The 19,673-nt window shown below is 55.9% G+C and overlaps 1 protein-coding gene across 1 annotated transcript in view; it reads left to right on the top strand.

Moving 5' to 3' along the window:
* Positions 1 to 18,690, top strand: part of MYO1C (myosin IC) — a 21,639-nt gene extending 2,949 nt beyond the window's left edge. The window contains exons 2-32 of the mRNA XM_007937438.2: positions 4,548 to 4,703; positions 4,824 to 4,939; positions 5,529 to 5,727; positions 5,822 to 5,902; positions 7,073 to 7,252; positions 7,333 to 7,431; positions 7,604 to 7,717; positions 7,808 to 7,879; positions 8,624 to 8,743; positions 8,867 to 8,949; positions 9,182 to 9,287; positions 9,386 to 9,466; positions 9,730 to 9,821; positions 11,396 to 11,490; positions 11,570 to 11,616; positions 11,742 to 11,822; positions 14,089 to 14,194; positions 14,306 to 14,423; positions 15,009 to 15,122; positions 15,198 to 15,274; positions 15,609 to 15,677; positions 15,776 to 15,860; positions 15,956 to 16,115; positions 16,384 to 16,467; positions 17,190 to 17,283; positions 17,373 to 17,428; positions 17,575 to 17,710; positions 17,788 to 17,858; positions 17,958 to 18,055; positions 18,168 to 18,267; positions 18,664 to 18,690. Of these exons, the coding sequence (XP_007935629.1) occupies positions 4,548 to 4,703; positions 4,824 to 4,939; positions 5,529 to 5,727; positions 5,822 to 5,902; positions 7,073 to 7,252; positions 7,333 to 7,431; positions 7,604 to 7,717; positions 7,808 to 7,879; positions 8,624 to 8,743; positions 8,867 to 8,949; positions 9,182 to 9,287; positions 9,386 to 9,466; positions 9,730 to 9,821; positions 11,396 to 11,490; positions 11,570 to 11,616; positions 11,742 to 11,822; positions 14,089 to 14,194; positions 14,306 to 14,423; positions 15,009 to 15,122; positions 15,198 to 15,274; positions 15,609 to 15,677; positions 15,776 to 15,860; positions 15,956 to 16,115; positions 16,384 to 16,467; positions 17,190 to 17,283; positions 17,373 to 17,428; positions 17,575 to 17,710; positions 17,788 to 17,858; positions 17,958 to 18,055; positions 18,168 to 18,267; positions 18,664 to 18,690 (3,117 nt within the window). The remainder of the gene's footprint in view (positions 1 to 4,547; positions 4,704 to 4,823; positions 4,940 to 5,528; positions 5,728 to 5,821; positions 5,903 to 7,072; positions 7,253 to 7,332; positions 7,432 to 7,603; positions 7,718 to 7,807; positions 7,880 to 8,623; positions 8,744 to 8,866; positions 8,950 to 9,181; positions 9,288 to 9,385; positions 9,467 to 9,729; positions 9,822 to 11,395; positions 11,491 to 11,569; positions 11,617 to 11,741; positions 11,823 to 14,088; positions 14,195 to 14,305; positions 14,424 to 15,008; positions 15,123 to 15,197; positions 15,275 to 15,608; positions 15,678 to 15,775; positions 15,861 to 15,955; positions 16,116 to 16,383; positions 16,468 to 17,189; positions 17,284 to 17,372; positions 17,429 to 17,574; positions 17,711 to 17,787; positions 17,859 to 17,957; positions 18,056 to 18,167; positions 18,268 to 18,663) is intronic.
* The last annotated feature ends 983 nt before the right edge of the window (positions 18,691 to 19,673 follow it).

The following is a 19,673-nucleotide window of genomic DNA, read 5'->3' as shown; positions in this document are numbered from 1 at the left end:
GTTGGGCAATCCTACTTCTGTAGTGATACTGCCTCGGAAACCCAAGGAGGGGTCGCTATGAGTCGGGGCCGACTCGACGGCACATAACAACAAAAACAGGGTTCCTGAAAATACCTGCTTCAGATGTGCATGGCCCTGAGCTAGGGAACAAATTGAGGCTGCCCCCTGCTCTCCCCTGACCCACTCCCCCAGGGGTCAGTCTTGGAGGCATCTGGTAAAGGGCACAGGATGACCCAAGGATGCTGGGCCTGCCCCACAGCTGTGGTTCTGGGAAACACTTCCTCAGGTGGGAGGAGACTCAATGATAGCCTTGAGAAATATGTCCCAGCTCACTCAGGAGCCATGGCCCTACCCCAGTCGGCTCCTGAGCCCAAGGCCATGTTAGGGCCCCCAAAGACCATGGCCTACTCCCTGGCTGCTGTTCCCAAAACCTGCATGTCAGTAGAGTTACACACTACTCATAGGGGCCCGTTCTGGGCACTGCAGTCAGACTAGTCTTGTAAATCCGTACTGCGAGGCTGGGAAGTCAGGAGAAAGACACTGAACTAGGTCGGCCTCTCCTCCTCAGGGCAGCCACGTGTTCTTGGTTCCCGGGGATTCCAATCCCGCTCTTCCTTCTACTAGCCCTGAGATCTCGAACAAGTCACTTCATCTGTCCAGCCTCAGTTTCCCCGTCTGTTAAATGAAGATAATACAGACCTTGTGGCCTGGCTGGGGCATTAAAGTGAATGACTGAGAAAGCGCACAAAATGCAGAATAGCTTGGTGTGCAGTCTTTGCTGCGGGTCTTTCACTCCCTGAGTTTACCACACTCCAGTTGCCGGCGCTGAGCTCTAATGGGGCGGGACGGGCTGGTGGGCGTGGCCGGGGCTCGGGGCGGTGCCTAGGTCGCCAAGGCGGGGGCTGAACTGGCCCTCAGACCCGCCTCCTGGTTGTGTCTCCTCCTCCTTCCGCCGCCGGGCGGCGGCTGCGGGGGCGCGAATGGGCATCCCGGGAATGCGGCGGCGCAGCTCGGGGTGGGGATGAGGGTAGCGGGCTGGACCCCTCCGCGCGCGGATTCCCCTCATTCCAGCCGCTTGACTCGGCAGCGGGCCAGGCGGGCACTGCAGCCACGAAGCTCCGCCTAGCTCTCCAGCCCCATTCCCTGCGACACTCGACCCGCAGTAGGTGGTGCCCCGGCCCCTTCCACAGCCAGGGAGGAGAGGGTGCCGTGCTCCTAGTGAGGGCTCTCTCTCAACTTTACCTCACAGTTTTCTAATGCACTCTTCAGTGCTGGATGGGTTGGAGGCTAGGTCCCCTCGCCGCTCCCTTCTGCATTTCAAACATGGGGGCACCCCAGAGGACACCCCCCACCCCCCGAGCCCACCGCCGGCGGCGTTGACCCTCCCACCCATCCCCCAGCTGAGCGTAGCGGCAGCCAGTCCCTTTGCCACCTCCAGTTACCCCATTTTCCCAGCTGGCGCCCCCTTGCGTGGTCCCCCGGGCCACGGCTCCCGCCGGGCTGTTGTTCTAGAGGAAATCAGCCTTCCCACGAGGCCGCAGCCCGGACCTGCAGCCGCCTCTTTCCTTCCCACCGAGCCCGCAGAGTCCGAGGATGGGGCATGGTGGGGCTTAGGGTCCTGGCCCTACTATTTTTCCTCTAGAACAAGTCAGTGTCCGCCGTTCTGCGCTTCAATTTTCTTTTCTGTCAGGTGGGGAGAGGTGCCTCCAGGGCTCTTGAAAGCACTTTATAACTGGCAGACACGTCTGAGGGGCTTTCCCCCGGCGGGCCCAGCATCTGTCAGTTATAGTGGGTCTGCCCCAAGCATGTGTGGAATGAATGTCTGCTGGAGAGAAGGAAGGGCGCGGAGGGAAGTGTGTTTATTGAGGGCCAGGGAAGTTCCTTAGTGCTTTACCTTAGACTTCCCAACAACCCTTTTGGTCAGGTATTAGCTTCATTCTAAGGACGAACAAACAGGCTCAGAAGTTAAGCGACTTGCTGGCAGTCATATTGGTAGTAAGAGAAAGCCAAGCCCTTTCCAAGCTCTAGCCACCACCTCCCCACCACCAGCGGGGTCTGAGGTAGAGTTCGCCCTTCTTTGCTCTTACGGCTTAAAGAGAGCCTGCGCCTCCTGAAGGCCCAACTAGGAGTGGGACTGGGGACTGGCTTGGAGAGACGGAGGGCGTCCTGGGGGAGGTGTTTGCTGTTACTACAGAAGTAGATAGCCCAGCCTTCCTTCCGAGGAGTGGCCGGTGGGTTAGAACCGCCAGTCTTCTGGTTAGCAGTCAAGTGCCTTAAGCACTATGCTACCAGAGTGTAGAGTGATCCAAAGGGACCAGAGGGAGTCTACCCCTAGAGAAGGGCGAGAGATGAGGGGCCCCTAGGGCACATAGGCCCGAGTTAGGTAGTCTGGGATGGGGAAGCAGAGATTTTGGCTTCAAATGCCAAAAAGGTCGGACACGGATTTCCCAGATGGAACACTTAGATGTCCATAGAGTCAGGGGACGCGCTGGCCAAGGACGCCCTGTGACCTTCGACCTCCTTTTGGGGGCGCTCGCTCAGTGCTGACGCAAAGACCTAAAGAGAGTTTCTCCAGGTTTAAAGACGCAGGACCTGCTCCCCAGATGTGGATGTGGGGGAGGACAGTGTCCCATACGGAGGCTCCGCCCGCCTGGGCACGCCGGCCGTATTTGGACATTTCGTTCTATTTTTAACTTTTCCCGGGACCCGAGGTTGGGGGGGAAAGGGGGAGGGGAATCTCGCTTCTTCAGAGACTCACGGGCCTCAGCCCTCCTCTCGAGCCCGGCCCCGCTGCATAGTGCACATAAGCCCGGAAGTCAGTTCCGGGTCCGTATAGACGCGGCAGCCGCCGGGGTTCCGGGCCGCACCCTGGAACCAACGTCGTTCCTCCTGGAAAACCTGACTCAGGCGGAGCCCCCGCCCGGCCAGAGCCCCGCCTCCGCCCCCACCCCCAGCCGCGTGCCCCGGTCCACCTTAGCCCCCACCCCACCCCCACCACCTGGAGAGGGACCCGGGAGTCGGAGCCCGGGGTGAAGTGGGGGAACGCAGGGGAATCCCGCGCTTCTGGGGCCCGCGGAGGGGGCGGTGCGGGGGGGCGGGCCGGCCCCGCCCTCGCTGACGCCGCCGCCGCCGCCGCCGAGCCCGGGCCCGAGAGCACGGACAGCGGAGCCGGGCGCCAGGCCGACTCGGCAGGATGCGCTACCGGGCGTCGGTGAGCTAGGTGGCGGGCTGTGCAGGGGTCCCGGGCGTCCCTCCCTACCTCGAGGCGCCGCCTCGGCCCCGCCAGGAAGCGGGCGCGGCCCAGGAATTTCGGGTGGAAAAACGTCCCGGAAAGTTGCAGGGAGGAGGCAGAGCGGGGAGTGCTGTGGGGTGCTCGGACCCAGAAGGGGAAAGCCACTCCCGGGGGCGGCTGGGCGCCTGGCGACCCCTCACCGGGAGAGCAAGTGGGCGGGGACTGCGGCCAGATTTGGCACCAGCTTGGGGCAAGACTAGAGTGGGGAGAGGTGAAACGTAGGCCTGGGAGCCGCAGGCCCCTGGGCCAAAGATCGGGGCCATATGGGGTCAGAGGAAACCGAGAGGCTCCTTGGGGTCTCCAGCACCCAGCAACACCTTGCTCTTCTCTGACCTTTGACACTCTTGATCTGCCCTCAATTTCCTAATCCCCCTAGGCCGTCTTTGTAGAGAAATGTGAGCCCCCCCAGGGGTGGGGTGGGGGCCTTGCTGAACCTGTATTCCCCCCATCTCTGCCTGGCGCTAGCAGAGGCAGCTGGACTTTCTGTGGTGAAAACCCAATCCCCTTGAGGCCTCTGGAAACTCTCAGTGGAGCATGCTGGGGAGTCCAGCAGCTGGAGAGGAGGGAGTGGCCCCGGCGGTGGGAGGGAGGGCCACCCCCTTTTGGGAAATGTTGAGCCCAGCTGAGGTGTGTGGCCTTCAGGGGAAATCCCTCTGTGGCCTGGAGGTGGTCTCTTGTTTTGTCCTTGAGGCTTTTTCCATGGAGACTGGTGGGGGCAGGGGTGGGAGACATAGCCCCACCCTGCCTGCAGACTTATTCTGAACTGCTTGTCTTCCAAAGCACTTGTCACAAGTAGCCCAGAGCTAAGGGACCTGTGATCACCTGGTCTAACTCCCGCCTTCTGGTTAGGGAGAAGGGCATCCAGAAAGGAGGGCTTTTGCCCAAGGTCACAGAGCATTATTCCCAGGATTCTCTTGACCCCTCTCTGCACACAAAAACCAGCACCTTCTTGGGTTCAGTGGTCCTGCTTCCCCGTCCTCTGTGCTCCAGGTGTCCTGTGTCTGGGTCTCACGTGCCCCACATGGCCTCCTTGGTGTGTCCTGTGTTCATTGTTTCCTCTGTCTGGTGTTCTGTGGCCCAGGCCCTGTGTACCTGTCTCACTCCATGTCCTAGGTGCTCTGTGTGTGTGTCCTGCGTCAGCAGGCCCCCTGTGTCTGTGTGCCCTGGGTTTCCCTTCTCGGCCCCGCAGGCCAGGGTGGAGGGAAAGAAGTGGCTTAGCCTTTGGCTGGCTCTTACCCTCTCCCATTCCCTGCAGGCCCTGGGCAGTGACGGGGTGCGAGTGACCATGGAGAGTGCACTGACTGCCCGTGACCGGGTGGGGGTACAGGATTTTGTGCTGCTGGAGAACTTTACCAGTGAAGCAGCCTTCATCGAGAACCTGCGGCGGCGGTTCCGGGAGAACCTCATTTACGTGAGGCCAAAACGGGGAGATGGCTGGAGAGCTGGGGGGGCACAGATACAGGGATGAGGGAGAAGGGAAGTACCAGAACGTCTGGGAGGAATGTATGACCCTCTTCTCCCATTCCCCCAGACCTACATTGGCCCCGTCCTGGTCTCTGTCAACCCCTACCGGGACCTACAGATCTATAGCCGGCAGCATATGGAGCGTTACCGTGGTGTCAGCTTCTATGAAGTGCCCCCGCACCTGTGAGTGACCCCCCCATCTCTATCGGAGAGTGATCCCACCGCAACCCTCCTTGTGAAATGATCCCCGACCTCCTGCTGGGAATGAATCACTATTCTTATCTGGAGGAATTCCATAATCCTTTTCTAGAATGACCCCTAACCCCAACCTGAGTTAAATCTCTTAGCTGCATTGGGGAGGAACATCACCAGTTTCCACCTCAACTCACATCTATGACTTATCTCTGAACTCTACCTGGGTACGGCCCCCTAACCTTAGTGGCTCTCTGACTACACGTGTGAGGAACCCCTCGGTCATACCAATAAGTGATCCCAGCCTCTACTGGAGTGACTTCCGATAGCTGTCCTCTTGAACACGCTCCTCAGTCTTCCCTCTGAAAGCAACCCCCCATCTTCAACTGACAGATCCCCTTGAACACACCCACAAGGGCCCCTTTAGGCCCCATCCTCAAGGGTCCACCCCAACTCCCACCCACAAGTCTACAGCCAGATATGGGAGTGGCCCCCTAATCTCACCTGAGGGACCCCTCCACCGCTTGCAACCACTTGATGCCCCCACATCCTGAATCCCCTGACGAGCTTCTGACCCCAGGTTCGCAGTGGCCGACACCGTGTACCGGGCTCTGCGCACAGAGCGCCGAGACCAGGCAGTGATGATCTCTGGGGAGAGCGGAGCAGGCAAGACAGAGGCCACCAAGAGGCTGCTGCAGTTCTATGCGGAGACCTGCCCAGCCCCTGAGCGGGGGGGCGCTGTGCGCGACCGGCTGCTACAGAGCAACCCTGTGCTGGAGGTGCGGGGGGGCGGGCGGTGGTGACACTGTGTCAACTAAGTGGGAGGGCAGAGGGGTAATGCCAGGCATCCCTCATACCCCCACCCGCTTCTAGGCCTTTGGAAATGCCAAGACCCTACGGAATGATAACTCCAGCCGGTTTGGGAAGTACATGGATGTGCAGTTTGACTTCAAGGTAATTGAGTGTGTCAGGGGAAAGGGGGGTTCCCATTCACAGGCCAGGTCCTTGGCACTGGCAAGTATTTATTAAGCTCCTACTATGTGCTAGGCACTGTTCCATGTGAAACAAAATATACAAAAATCTCTGTCTCCAGGGATTCTATGTCTAGGTATTCCTGAGGGAGATACAGAATAAACAGAAAAAATAGTAGATGACAAGAGTCACAGCAAAAGAGAAAAATGAAGTAAGGGAATAGAGGGGCATGTGAAAGGTGGGGCAGTTGCAATTTTACAGAAGGTGGATAGAGCAGGGGAGCAAACTGTGCAGGTACCTAGGGGAGGGAGTCCAGGCAGGGGGAATCACCATTCCATAAAGCCCTCAGATAGGAGTGTGTTCAGTATGTTCAAGGAACAGAAAGGAAGCCAGAGTGGCCTGAGAAGAGAGCAAGGGATGGAGGAATAGGCAGGTGGTCAGAGATGAGAGAGGGAGACTAGATGGTGGAGGACCTGGGTCTTCGTGAGAACCTTGATATATACCCTGAGGGAGGAGGGGCCATTGGAGGAATTTGAACAGAGATTTGAACTTCCCTTCTTAAAGGATCCTTCTGGCTCGTATGTTGAGCATAGACTGTAGGGGAGCAGGACAGAAGCAGGGAAACTGGTTAGGAAGCTGATGTAACAATCTAGATGGCAGATGATGGTGGCTGGGACTTGCATAGTGGCAGTGGAGGTGATCCCAACAGATCAGTGGTTGAATTCTGGAATGTGTTTTGGAAGTTAAGCCAGCAGGATTTGCTGTCTGATTAGACATGGGGTGTGTGAGGCTTCTTGAATGACTGCAAACTTCTTGGACTGGGTGGAGTTGCCATTGACCAAGAGGGAAACATACTGGGAAAAGCTAGTTTGAGGAGGGGGAGATTAGGAGTTCAGTTGTTGGCCTGTGAGTTTGAGATGCCCTTCAAGCATCCAAGTGAAGCTGCCCAGGTACACCATGTCTCTATGACAACTCTTTTACGTGGGGTGCAGTCTCCCCATTTCTTGGGTGTAGAAACTGAGGTCAGAGAGCCTAAACCTCTACCTAAACCCATGTAGCTAGTGGCAGAGCTGGAATTAGAGCCCAGCAGGAGAAAATGGGCCCTATTCCCTAGTGCCCCTGACAGGTCCCTGTGCCCTCCCCTGCCCACAGGGTGCCCCCGTCGGGGGCCACATCCTCAGTTACCTCCTGGAGAAGTCCCGAGTGGTACACCAGAATCATGGGGAGAGGAACTTCCACATCTTCTACCAGCTGCTCGAGGGGGGTGAGGAGGAGATGCTACGCAGGCTGGGCTTGGAGCGGAACCCTCAGAGCTACCTGTACCTGGTGAAGGTGAGTGGCTGGCAGGCAGGGCAGGTGCTACCCAGAGGGCACAGTGCGGGGGCTGACACCCAGCTGTGCCCTTCTTCCAGGGCCAATGTGCAAAAGTCTCCTCCATCAATGACAAGAGTGACTGGAAGGTCGTCAGGAAGGCTCTGACGGTCATCGACTTCACAGAGGATGAAGTGGAGGTGAGGTCTTCTGCCAGCACCCTCCCTTTCCCTGACAGTCACCTTATTCATTTATAGACCCATATCTGTTTATAGACTTCTCTCAGACGCTGTTCCATGCTCCGTCCATCTGTCCACTAGGCACCCTGTGCCCCTTCTGGAGCCCCCACCTGCCCCTTGCCCTCTCCCCTAGGACCTGCTGAGCATCGTTGCCAGCGTCCTGCATTTAGGTAACACCCACTTTGCTGCCGATGAGGAGAGCAATGCCCAGGTCACCACTGAGAACCAGCTCAAGTATCTGACCAGGGTGAGTGGAGTGGGCAGAGGGTGAGGGGAGGAGCAGAGGGGACAAGCAGGGAGTGCCCCCTCACCATGCCCACCCTCCCACCCTTGGCAGCTCCTTGGTGTGGAAGGCTCGACGTTGCGGGAAGCCCTGACACACAGGAAGATTATCGCCAAGGGAGAAGAGGTGAGGTTGAGCCTTTGTCTCAGGCTCAGGAGGCATGTGGGAGGGAGACATGCAGGTGTTCCAAGGCAGCCCTTAACACCTCTCCTCCTTCCCTTGGTCTGGCCAGCTGGTCCTCTCAACCATGTTGGCGGGATCTAAGGCAGGTGCTGTCTGTTGGTTCAAGGGCGGTGATGGCTCAGTGGTAGGATTCTCACCTTCCATGCAGGAGACCCAGGTTCCATTCCTGGCCAGTACACCTCAAACATAGCTACCACTCACCTGTCAGGGATGCTTGTGTGTTGCAATGATGCTGAACAGGTTTTGGGGCACTAGGAGGAAAGGCCTGGCAATCTGCTCCCACAAATCAGCCAGTGAATACTCTAGGCAACCAACGATGGGGATGTGCAGGACTGGGCAACGTTTCATTTCCTTGTACATGAGGTCACCATGAGTTGGGGGCTGACTCCATAGCAACTAATAGTGATCTTGGCTCAGAGAGGCACAATGAGGTGGTGGAAGTCGCATGGGAAGAGTGACACGTTGCAACGAAGACTCCCCTGCAGGAATGAGGCCTCTTGTCCCTATACCACCTTCTCTCTGGAGTGGCAGCTGTGTCCTCTTCCGACACACCCTTAACCCCTAGGGTCGCTGAGAGTGGGGAGACCAGGTGGTCATTGTTTCCTGGTCTTCTGCCTGATCCTGAAGGGGAAGTAGGATGGGAAGGGGTCTGAGTATTCATCTCCCTGCCTTGCCCTACACCTGCAGCTCCTGAGCCCATTGAACCTGGAACAGGCTGCCTATGCACGAGACGCTCTTTCCAAGGCTATATACAGTCGCACTTTTACCTGGCTGGTTGGGAAAATCAACAGGTCGCTGGCTTCCAAGGTGAGGGCTCAACTCAGGCTGCTTCCAAGGTAGCAGGGAAAGTGGGTCTAGGGAGAATGAGAACTGGGAGCTGGAGGTCTGTAAATATCGGACCCATGCTCTCCATTGAATGACTGGCCCTAGGATGCTGAGAGCCCCAGCTGGCGGAGCACCACAGTCCTTGGGCTTCTGGACATTTATGGCTTTGAGGTGTTCCAGCACAACAGGTCAGTGCAAACCTCTCCCTGTTCTTGAATCCCCTCCTGGGCAACCTGTTCCTCCTCTTCTCTCCCGATCCTGAATCCCTGCCTCTCTCGTTACGGCCCGATGACTCCCCAGCCACCCTCAGTCCTGCTGTATATCTCTTACTTTGTTGCTTAGGGGTCCTGTCCTGTCTTTCCCTTGCTCGTGGTCCTGTGTCCCCCTTGAGCTACTGTGAGCCTTCTGTTTCCCTCCCAGCTTTGAACAATTCTGCATCAATTATTGCAACGAAAAGCTGCAGCAGCTCTTCATTGAGCTCACTCTCAAGTCAGAACAGGAAGAATATGAGGCTGAGGGTATTGCGGTGAGTATATGAGCCCCGGGAAGCCCAGGCACCAGGGTCTTCCGGGGAGAGGATCCTGGGACCTCACGATAATGCCTTCCTGCCCTTTGCCCCCTCAGTGGGAGCCTGTTCAGTATTTCAACAACAAAATCATCTGTGACCTGGTGGAAGAGAAGTTTAAGGGCATCATCTCCATTTTGGTGAGTCCTCTGCTGCTCCAAGACCTCATGTAGAGGGCTGAAGGGAGGACACTACCCCTTCCCCTTTCTCTCCAGACCCGTCCACAGGGCTAGAACTCGGGCCTGAGCAGGACGGGACAGGGCTGTGGGTAGAAAGTGTAGTCAATATGCATTCTGACAGGGACTTCCTAGGGGCTGCCCTTAACCCCTGTGTCTGTGCTCTGTACGTTGTGCTCCACAGCCCCTCTCCCGACACTTCTCTCACCCTGTCCCCCACCCCTCAGGATGAGGAATGCTTACGCCCTGGGGAGGCCACGGATCTGACCTTCCTGGAGAAGCTGGAAGAAACCATCAAGCACCATCCACACTTCCTGACGTGAGTGGGGCTGCCGGGGTGAAGGCTTCTTGGGGCAGAGCCTCTGGAAGGCTGGGTCCTCCCAAGCCCCCTACACACAGGCCCATGCACATACCATCCCTACAGGCCTATGGAAGTCAGGAGACCCCAGAGAGTCAAAAATGACTACCGAATCATAAAACATCAGCCACAAGGAGATAACCAGGGCAAGTGCTAAGTAAGGACAAGCTTCGCCTGCAGAGAAAGAAGTTAGCAACATGGCTTCCTCCTTATGCTTTTTTGAGATTGAAACTCATTAAGATTCTTTTTTAACTTCCTTACTTGGAAATTGCATTTTATTTACAGAATCCCTAAAATGTGGGTGGGGAAAACAGAAACAGAAACAAGTACCTCTGTCCCAGCTCTGAGCTGCATATTTTGTCCATATCTCCTCTGACCTACAGCACCTCTTTAAGGAGGTGCCCTGGCATTGGCTCTCTTTTACTGAGGCTCAGTGAGGGGAAGTCACTTTTCCAAGGTTATCACACGTCTCGTAAGTTGGAGAGCTGGGACTCATTCCCAGGGCTTTCTGATAGCAAAGCCCTGAATATTTTCTTGGCTTAATAATATATTAAAAACTTATTTCTGACTATAAAAATAGCTCTGCTCATTAGAGAGAAGTTGAACTGCATGCACAAGTCACTTGTAATCCTGTCACCCAGAGGTCATCACTGTTAACAATTTGAGGCATTTCCTTCCTGTCTTTTTCTATACATTTTTTTTTTTTTTCCATAGAGAACTTATTGTGTATAAGGCTTGGGATAATGTTATATCCTGAGTATCTTCCTGTATTATCATCAAACATAAAAATTTCCTCAAAACACTTCCTGCAGTGGCTGCGTGGTCTCTTAACCCACGGTGTGCCACCACCATCACCCAGCTTTTGGGGCCCCTGGACAGCCTCTAGGGTTCTGCCAGGATAATAAGGCTGCTACAGACATCTTTGTGCTTTTACTCCTTATGCCTGGTTAGTTCTTAGAATAGTTCTTAAAAGTAGAAAATGGGCTAAGGGATGTCAACATGTTGAAGGGAGAAGGTTCTTTTTTTAAATGCATTGAGCAGCTCTTAGCCTTCTGAGTGGGAGCTCTGGTGGCATAGTGCTTAAGGCATTTGACTGCTAACCAGAAGGCTGGCAGTTCAAACCCACCAGTCACTACTCGGAAGGAAGAGTAGGCAATCTACTTCCGTAGTGATACTGCCTTGGAAACCCAAGGAGGGATCGCTATGAGTTGGATCCGACTCAATGGCAGTGAGTTTGGTTTTGGCTTTTTTTAGCCTTCTGAGCAGAGTCATACTACAGGTGAAGACAAAGAAAGTAGCTCTCACCCAGTGTGCCCTGGCAGTCTGGAGGCCTAAGTCCCACCCAGATGCTGTGTGACCCTGGGTGAGGCCATTGGCCTCCCTGAGCCCCTTCTAACAGCACAGTTGGAGGTGGACGGCCCTGGGGCATGCCTGCTCCTTATTGGATGACTGGGTGCTGCTCTTGAAGTCTTCTTAGTAGGCAGGGGCCTGGCTCAGGCCAGCAATCTGTAGCTTCCTCTCTCTGCCACCCCCAGGCACAAGTTGGCTGACCAGCGGACCAGGAAATCTCTGGACCGTGGCGAGTTCCGCCTTCTCCACTATGCTGGGGAGGTGACCTACAATGTGACTGGTGAGGATCCTGGGGCCGGGTCCCCACAGGGGGCAAGGCAGGGGTGCTCCCTCTCCTCACATCTGCTCTCATCTCCCAGGGTTCCTGGATAAAAACAATGACCTTCTGTTCCGAAACCTGAAGGAGGTGAGGAGGCCTGGGAAAGGCTGGCAAGTCTGGATGGGAGAGCCCACACCCCTATGTGTGTACCTCTGCTCCAGGAATTTGTCCCTTGCCTCTCTGCTCCCTGATGCCTGCCTTTGCCCTCACAGACCATGTGCAGCTCGAAGAATCCCATCATGAGCCAGTGCTTCGACCGGAGTGAGCTCATTGACAAGAAGCGACCAGAGACGGTGTGGAGCTGTAGGACCGGAGGGGCGTGTGTGGGCGTAAAGATGAGTGTGTGCATGAGCCTGGGGTTTGGCAGTGTGCTCATGAGTTTGTGTGTTTGTTAGTGCCTGTGTGTACACTGTGTGTCTGTGTGAGACTGCGTGTGGATGCATCTGTGCCTGTTGCACGTTTGCCTATGTGGGTGCTCGCACATGCTCACCTGTCTTTGTGTGGTACCCACGCGTGTACCCCTATCTCCGTGTGTGCTCCTATCTCTACCACATGTGTGCATCTGCCTCTGTGTAGGCACCATGGGTGTATGCCTCCCTCTGTGTGAACATCTGTTATGTACACTTGTCGCTGTGTGTGTACTTGTGTACATTCACCCACTCAGCAGACGTCTGCTGCAGGCATTGCTAGGCACCACGGATACAGGAATGAATAAGTGCTCTCACACAAATGTGCACAGTGTGCTTTGGAAACTTAGGAAAGAGAACAGCTGACCAACTGTGGAGAGGAAGAGGCAAGGGGGTCAGGGCAGGCTTCCTGGAGGAGGAGACATTTGAGATAATTTAGAGATAAGTAAGCACGTGTCAGGAGCCTTGGTAACAGTCTGCTGCTGTGAAGGTTTACAGCCTTGGAAACCCTATAGGGCAGCACTGCTCTGTCCTCTAGGGCCTCTCTGAATTGGAATCAACTCGACAGCAATGGGTTGGGTTTGCTTTGGGTTTTTCGGTGCATGCCAAATGGAGGGCATTGTAGGCAGCAACGGGCCAATCAATGTAGGCACACACAGAGTCCCAAAAAGGCCAGGAGCTAGGTAAGAGAGCCGCGTCATTCAGCAGAGGGTGAGGAACAGCAGAGGTGGCCAGTGGTGCCCGTTACCGGGAGAGCTCTGTGATCTGAGGACAGAGGTGTGGCTGTTGGGGTTAGCAAGAGAACAGCCAGGTCAGCTCTGGTAGGAGAGAAGTTAAGTAAGAGGTAGACTCGAGTGCTTCGGGCTGAGACGTGTTTGGGAGGGAGTCATGGAGGCAGCGTGTTTCCTGTGTTCTGGCTCCTGGGGACCCTGCCCTGTGCTGCTTTTCCCTCGGCCCTCCCTGAGCACCCTCATCCTCCCAGCTTCATTGAGGACACCTGCACACCCACTCCTGCCCAGGACCTTCCAGAAAGCCACAGATCCGTGTGTCTAGTCATCTCCCCCAAGTGACCCCTGGATGCCTCATACTCCTCTGATCTATATTGGGCTCTTGGTTGCCTAGACCCCTAGTGCTGCTCCTTCTGTGTCTGTAACTCAAGGACAGGGATCACTCTCCCCTCGGTTTCCTAGGCCAGAAACCTGGGCACCATCCCTGACTTCACTCCTCCACCCCCCTCACGATTTTCTATTGCCTGAATCCTCCTCAGCTTCTACCTTTGGTCCCTTCTCCATAACCACTGGTGCAGTTCAATCCTTGTTATCTCTCGCCTGAGCCAGCCAGCCTCCTTCCTGGTCTCCCAGCTTCCCATCTGCCCCTACCTGCCCATTTTCTACCTGTGTGCTGTAGCGATACAGTAAAACATTTGTCTGACCCTGACAATCCCTCACTCCACGCTCCTCAGTGGCCTCCTACATCCCTCAAGCTCCCTCATGTGACTCCTGAGTCCTGCCAGGATTCTGCCTCTAGCCCTGCCTGCATCCTTAACATTGCTTGTGCACTTGGGGTGTCTCTCTGCCTGTCTCCTCTCTTCCTACTGGCTGTCTCCTACTCATCCTTTAAATCTCAGCTGAGAACTCATTTCCTTCAGAAGGCCTTTCCTGATGTTCCCCATCACACAGACTGGAATAATTACTCTTCCTTGATGCACCCTGACTCCCTGGGATGCACCCCTGTTATCTGTGGGACCACAGTGGATTGAGAGTCTTTACTGAGGAGTCTGCTTTCTTCACAGTCCTGAGATCCCTAAAGGTCCTGCAGAGCAGTATTCACAGATGCTGGTTTGAGTGTCTAAGGGCGGCACACATTGTTTAGGGATGTAGCCTTGAAGTCCTAGAAAAAGGGTAGTTGCTAAAAAGAGATTTGGAGAGGCCTGAGCAGGATTTCTAGGGTGTGGAATAAGGTTCCTAAGCCAAGGTCTCTAACCCAGCCTGAGTGATAGGGGATAAAATCAGCTCCTTCCTTTACTGTGAGGGAGAGCCCCGAGCAAGGGGCGGGGCAGTTGTGGCAATGGTGCTGCTCTGCCACAGGGAGGGGCCGCTGCAGGGGCCGCCCACAGCTCTGGCCAACCTTCCATCCGCCCTTGATTCACCAGGTTGCCACCCAGTTCAAGATGAGCCTCCTACAGCTGGTGGAGATTCTGAAGTCCAAGGAGCCCGCCTACATTCGCTGCATCAAGCCCAATGATGCCAAACAGCCCAGTAGGCACTTCCTGTCTTGGGGCCTGTGGGTTGGGGCAAGGAGGTCTCTCCTGCAGGGGACACTGTCAGTGCCAGGCCACTGACCACCACTTTACCCACCCCACCCCACAGGCCGCTTTGACGAGGTCCTGATCCGCCACCAGGTGAAGTATCTGGGGCTGATGGAGAACCTACGTGTACGCAGAGCCGGCTTTGCTTATCGTCGCAAATACGAGGCTTTCCTGCAGAGGTGGGGCAGGTCCTGGCTCCCAGGCAGGGAGGTGGGTGGGAAGGGGTTAGGCTAGCTAGCCCCATTGGCGCCTCCTAGGTTCCATAGGGGAGAACAGGGGTTCTCAGCTCCATTTTAGAGATGAGGACACTGAAGCTCTGGGCTGTGGAGCCCGCCATTTTACATGCCTGAGGTCAACCTAAAGAATGAGCAGCAAGCCATGCGAGCCATGCCCTCACAGAGCACCTGAGGCATGCGTCCATGTGCCTATCCCCAGAGGCAGAGGTCACAGACCTGCGAGGAGAATAGAGTTTCCAAGGAGCCCGGAGAAAATAGAGTTTTGTGGTGAATCCAAGTTAGAAGTCTGGGGACTCTTCAGGTGCGAATTCCAGCTCTGACACCTTCCAGTCCCATGGTTTCTGGCAGATAATATAACCTCAGTTTCCTCATATTTAAAATGGAACAGTCTCCCAGGCTTTTTGTGGGTTGTGAACAAGTCAGTGCCTACACCTAGCAGGTGTCCAGGGAAAGCTGGTTTGGGCCCCCGGAGAAGAACGCTATCTGGGGCTGGGAGTAGGGTGCATTCCTGTGTCTTCCTATCTCCAGGTACAAGTCGCTGTGCCCAGAGACGTGGCCCACATGGGCAGGGCGGCCCCAGGATGGGGTGGCTGTGCTGGTCAGGCACCTTGGTTACAAACCAGAGGAATATAAGATGGGCCGGTGAGTGATGTCCATGCCATGGGTGGGTGGGTGTATGGAGGGGCAACCAAGGGCTGACCTCTGCTGCCCTCCCAGGACCAAGATCTTCATCCGCTTCCCAAAGACCTTGTTTGCCACAGAGGATGCCCTGGAGGTCCGGCGGCAGAGCCTAGGTGAGATAGGGACCCACCCTTCCTACCCCATTGTGGTTATTCTAGAGAGCAGGGATGGGGTCACTGCATTGGAGCTCCTCCAGGAAATTCAGCTCCCCCACATTCCATAGCAGCTCTTCAGACCTGCTGTCTGCCCTGCACCCTGGATGTAAACTCTGAACATACCCCACGTGCATCCGCTCCCCCTCCTCACTTTCATTTACTCACCCTTATTTATCCTCTCGCTCACTGGCTCCTTTAGTCCCTCCCACATTCATGCTTCCCTCTGAACTCCGACAGGGTCTGGCTGGGTTCCCCTGAGCTCTGGCCAATTCACTTTCTTTCTCAACCACAGCCACAAAGATCCAGGCCGCCTGGAGGGGCTTTCACTGGCGACAGAAATTCCTTCGAGTGAAGCATTCAGGTTCGGGGACCCAGGGGTCTTCCAGAGGGGCAGGATGTAGGGTTAGGGTGGGCTGCTATGGTGAAGGGATAGAGGTTAGCCATCTGTGGTCTCTGTAGCCATCTGCATCCAGTCATGGTGGCGTGGAACACTGGGACGGAGGAAGGCAGCCAAGAGGAAGTGGGCGGCAGAGACAATCCGGCGGTGAGCACTGGGGCACCATCAGGGGCTGCAGAGCAGGGTGTGTTAGGGTTCCTTTGCCAGACTTCTTACCCCCACCTGTTGGGCCTCAACCCCAGGCTCATCCATGGCTTCATCCTGCGCCACGCTCCCCGTTGCCCTGAGAATGCCTTCTTCCTGGACCACGTGCGCACCTCTTTCTTGCTCAACCTCCGGCGGCAGTTGCCCAGGAACGTCCTGGACACCTCCTGGCCCACGCCCCCACCCGCCCTGCGTGAGGTCTGTAGGCTGCCCCTGCTGAATTAGGTACTACCAAAGCGCTCGTTGTGGGGCCCTGATAACCATGTGTGGCCCCAGGAGCAGTCAGGGAGGGCTTCCTGAAAGAGGGGGACTGCAACTGGGCAATGAAGAATGAATTCTTTTGAGAGGAATGACTTAGGAATAGGAGGGTTGTCCAGCAAAGGATTGGTATTGGGGAAAATGTCTGACATCTCAGAGGGAAGGGAGCCAAGCTGCCTAGGTGCCCTAATCTTGTTCTTCCCCATAGGCCTCAGAGCTTCTACGGGAGTTGTGCTTGAAGAACATGGTGTGGAAATACTGCCGGAGTATCAGCCCTGAGTGGAAGCAGCAGGTAAGGAGAGCCAGGAGGCAGATGTGGACTGAGGAGTGGGTCAGGGGAGCTGTGGGCATCACATAAAGAGTGCTAGGCTGGGGGAGCACTTCACCCCTGAGGTGCCCTGTAACCGCAGATAGATCCTAGCCCTTCCTTGGCCTCAATTCTGAAGTGGAGGCTAGAGTGGGTTTTGGGGTTGCAAATAGAGTTCATCTTGTGGGCCAGCTCCACCTGATTGATTGAGGCTGCCCACAGCCCTGTGTTGAAAAGGCCTCTGAGGCTGCATCTTTGCAGTGCCATGATCAATTGGTAATGCCTGCCATGGTTACAGGGACAGATAGCAGGGGCTAATGTGCCATGTATTTGTTAACCTGACATTGGATAATGTTAAAGGACTCGTCCAGCTCAGAGCATCTGCAGTCTTGAGTATTAGCTGACAGCCAGCTAGATTCAAGATCCCAGGCTACAGTTAAATCTTGAGGGCCCTAGGGTCTAATATAGTGGGGAATCATCCCAAAATTTGGGCCATTATGATCCCTCTGGGATGCTCTTGGCCTTGGTTGGTAGGAGTAGGGGGTAAGGAAGAGGAGGGCCAAACAGGAGAGTTGGTGGCAGCACTCACCCTCTTGGCCTTGGGGCCAGAAAGGATGAAAGAAGCCTCTTGGTTCCGGAGGCTGAGCCTGTCCCCTCTTGATGGTCCCCACCCCTGCTTACCCTACCTTCCTGGCTTATCTCCTCAGCTGCAGCAGAAGGCAGTGGCCAGTGAGATCTTCAAGGGCAAGAAGGATAATTACCCCCAGAGTGTCCCCAGGCTCTTCATCAGCACACGGCTTGGTGAGCCTGTGACTTTCCAGTGCTCAGACCCTCCTCATCCTCCCAGGACTCTCTCCTCCCCTCAACTCCATTTCCTCCATCTGTTGCAGGTGCAGATGAGATCAGCTCCAAAGTGCTGCAAGCCCTAGGCTCTGAGCCCATCCAGGTGAGACCTGCCTGCAGCCCTCAGCCCAGCACGGTTCTGGTGCCGAGAGACTAGATGGGGGATCAGGGCATGGGCAGAAGGGAAGGAGGTTGTCCCCGGAGGCCCCTCAGCCCCTCCTCTGCCCTCACACTGCTCTCTGTTCCCAGTATGCTGTGCCTGTAGTGAAATATGACCGCAAGGGCTACAAGCCTCGCTCCCGGCAGCTGCTGCTCACGCCCAACGCTGTGGTCATTGTGGAGGATGCCAAAGTCAAGCAGAGGATCGATTATGCCAACCTGACCGGTAAGTCAGAGTTCAGGGCTGTGAAGGGAGGGCCCAGCTTTGACCTTTGAACCCTGACCTCTGCCCTCCCCTCTCAGGGATCTCCGTCAGCAGCCTGAGTGACAGCCTCTTTGTGCTTCATGTGCAGCGTGAGGACAATAAGCAGAAGGTGCCCTTTTGGGGATTGAGAAGCAGGGCAGGGATGGGGTACTCCTCTAGCTCTGGGCGGGGCCTAACTCCCCTACGCACATAAATTTGGGCGCTCCAGGGGGATGTGGTGCTACAGAGTGACCACGTGATTGAGACACTGACCAAGATGGCCCTCAGCGCCGACCGTGTGAACAACATCAACATCAACCAGGGCAGGTGAGGCGAGTAGAGGCTGTGAGTGGTCCGTGTGTGCACATGGGAACGGGGCAGGGGCCGCCCTGGAGGCTCTGTCCCTCTGAGAAGTCCTCACATGCTGCCTTCCCTCCAGCATCACATTTGCAGGGGGCCCTGGCAGGGATGGCATCATTGACTTCACACCCGGCTCAGAGCTGCTCATCACCAAGGCCAAGAACGGGCACCTGGCTGTGGTGAGTGATGCCTAGTAGGCCATCAGTAGTGTCAGGGCTGGGGTGGAGCCTCAGATGGCCTTCCTTGGCACCTCACCCGTGGGTCTCAATCCAGAGAACTCCACACACTGACCCCTTCATCCCACTGCATCCCACAAGGACTAGAAAAGGGGGCATTTGGTCTCTAGGGTCCAGAATGTCATAAAGATGGCAGTATGGGGAGGTGAGGAAGATCCAGAGTGATGGAGAGGATGCTGAGTGGGAGCAGGGGCCCACTCTGGTTAGACAGAGCATCCCAGGATCAAGGCCACCAGGCCCCCAGGCCCCTGCTACATGCATCTAACCTGTGAGTACAGGTGTTGAGCACCTTCTGTCTACTTCCTGCTCACTGCCTGGGCTTCTCTCTCTACCCCCTAGGTGGCCCCACGGCTGAACTCTCGGTGATGAAGGTACCCACTGGACCCTCTACCAGCCCCCTGTGCTTTGCTTATCCCCTCCTCTCCTACCCAGTTACCAAAGACTCAAGCTTCCAGACAGCGACCCAGGGACACCTTAAAGCCCACCTGCAAACTCTTGCCTCCTGCTTGGCCCTCTCTTAGGGGGAAGCAGGGTTCCAGGGAGCTACCCCAGGAGTGGGCCAGGCCGGGCCACAGCAATAGGAAAGCCAGGGCCAGAGCAATCCATGCCAGCCCTACCGCTGATGCCAAATATTTGAGAGAAGGGAACTTTTGCTGAGGTTTTCTCTGAGATTTTTTGATGCTTTATAGAAAACTATTTTTTAAAAAAGACATTTTCCCATCCCAAGACACACTGGATGTGTTCTCCCTGACTCCAGTAGGGCAGGGATATGTAGCTGAGAGATGAGAGGGGCTGGGCTCTGGTGCCCTCTTCCCTGCCCAGGCCACCCTCTCTTCCTCATACCCCTTGGCACCTTGTCCATCTTTCTGTCTGCCTACCTGCATCCTACTCCGACCTACCCCTGGGGGCTGAGACCACCCTTGCCTGCCCCCCTTCTTCCTGCCTTAAGGATGCCCTGTTAATATTTCCATCCTAGCCTGGGGAGGTCCTGGAGTGGGAAAAGATATCTTAGATCATAGAATTTGGAAGACTCAGAGAGATCTTCTAATCCAGGTCCCTGGTGTTAGAGAGCAGGAGACCCAGGACCAAAGAGGGGAAGGGACTTGCCCATGGCCATACTGTAGGTTGGGGCAAACCAGTACTGCAGCCCTGGCCTCAGCACACCTCACTGCCTCTCCCAAGGCCAGGGAGCCCCATAGAACATGGGTCATGTTTGAAGTGTGCATCTGGCTCCCTGACCAGCAATCAGCCTTGGGGGCCACCAGGTGGAGGAGCACCTCTGCCTGAGTCCATGCCTTAGGATGACAACCCTGCCCACGCGCTTTGGCCCCAATTCAAGGACATAAGGC

The sequence above is a fragment of the Orycteropus afer genome, unplaced genomic scaffold (genome assembly GCF_000298275.1).
Source record: "Orycteropus afer afer isolate SDZICR_OR568_19922 unplaced genomic scaffold, OryAfe1.0 scaffold00042, whole genome shotgun sequence".
In the NCBI taxonomy this organism is placed as follows: domain Eukaryota; kingdom Metazoa; phylum Chordata; class Mammalia; order Tubulidentata; family Orycteropodidae; genus Orycteropus; species Orycteropus afer.
Note: the sequence above shows the minus strand (reverse complement) of the source record. Positions and strands in the feature narration are given on the sequence as shown.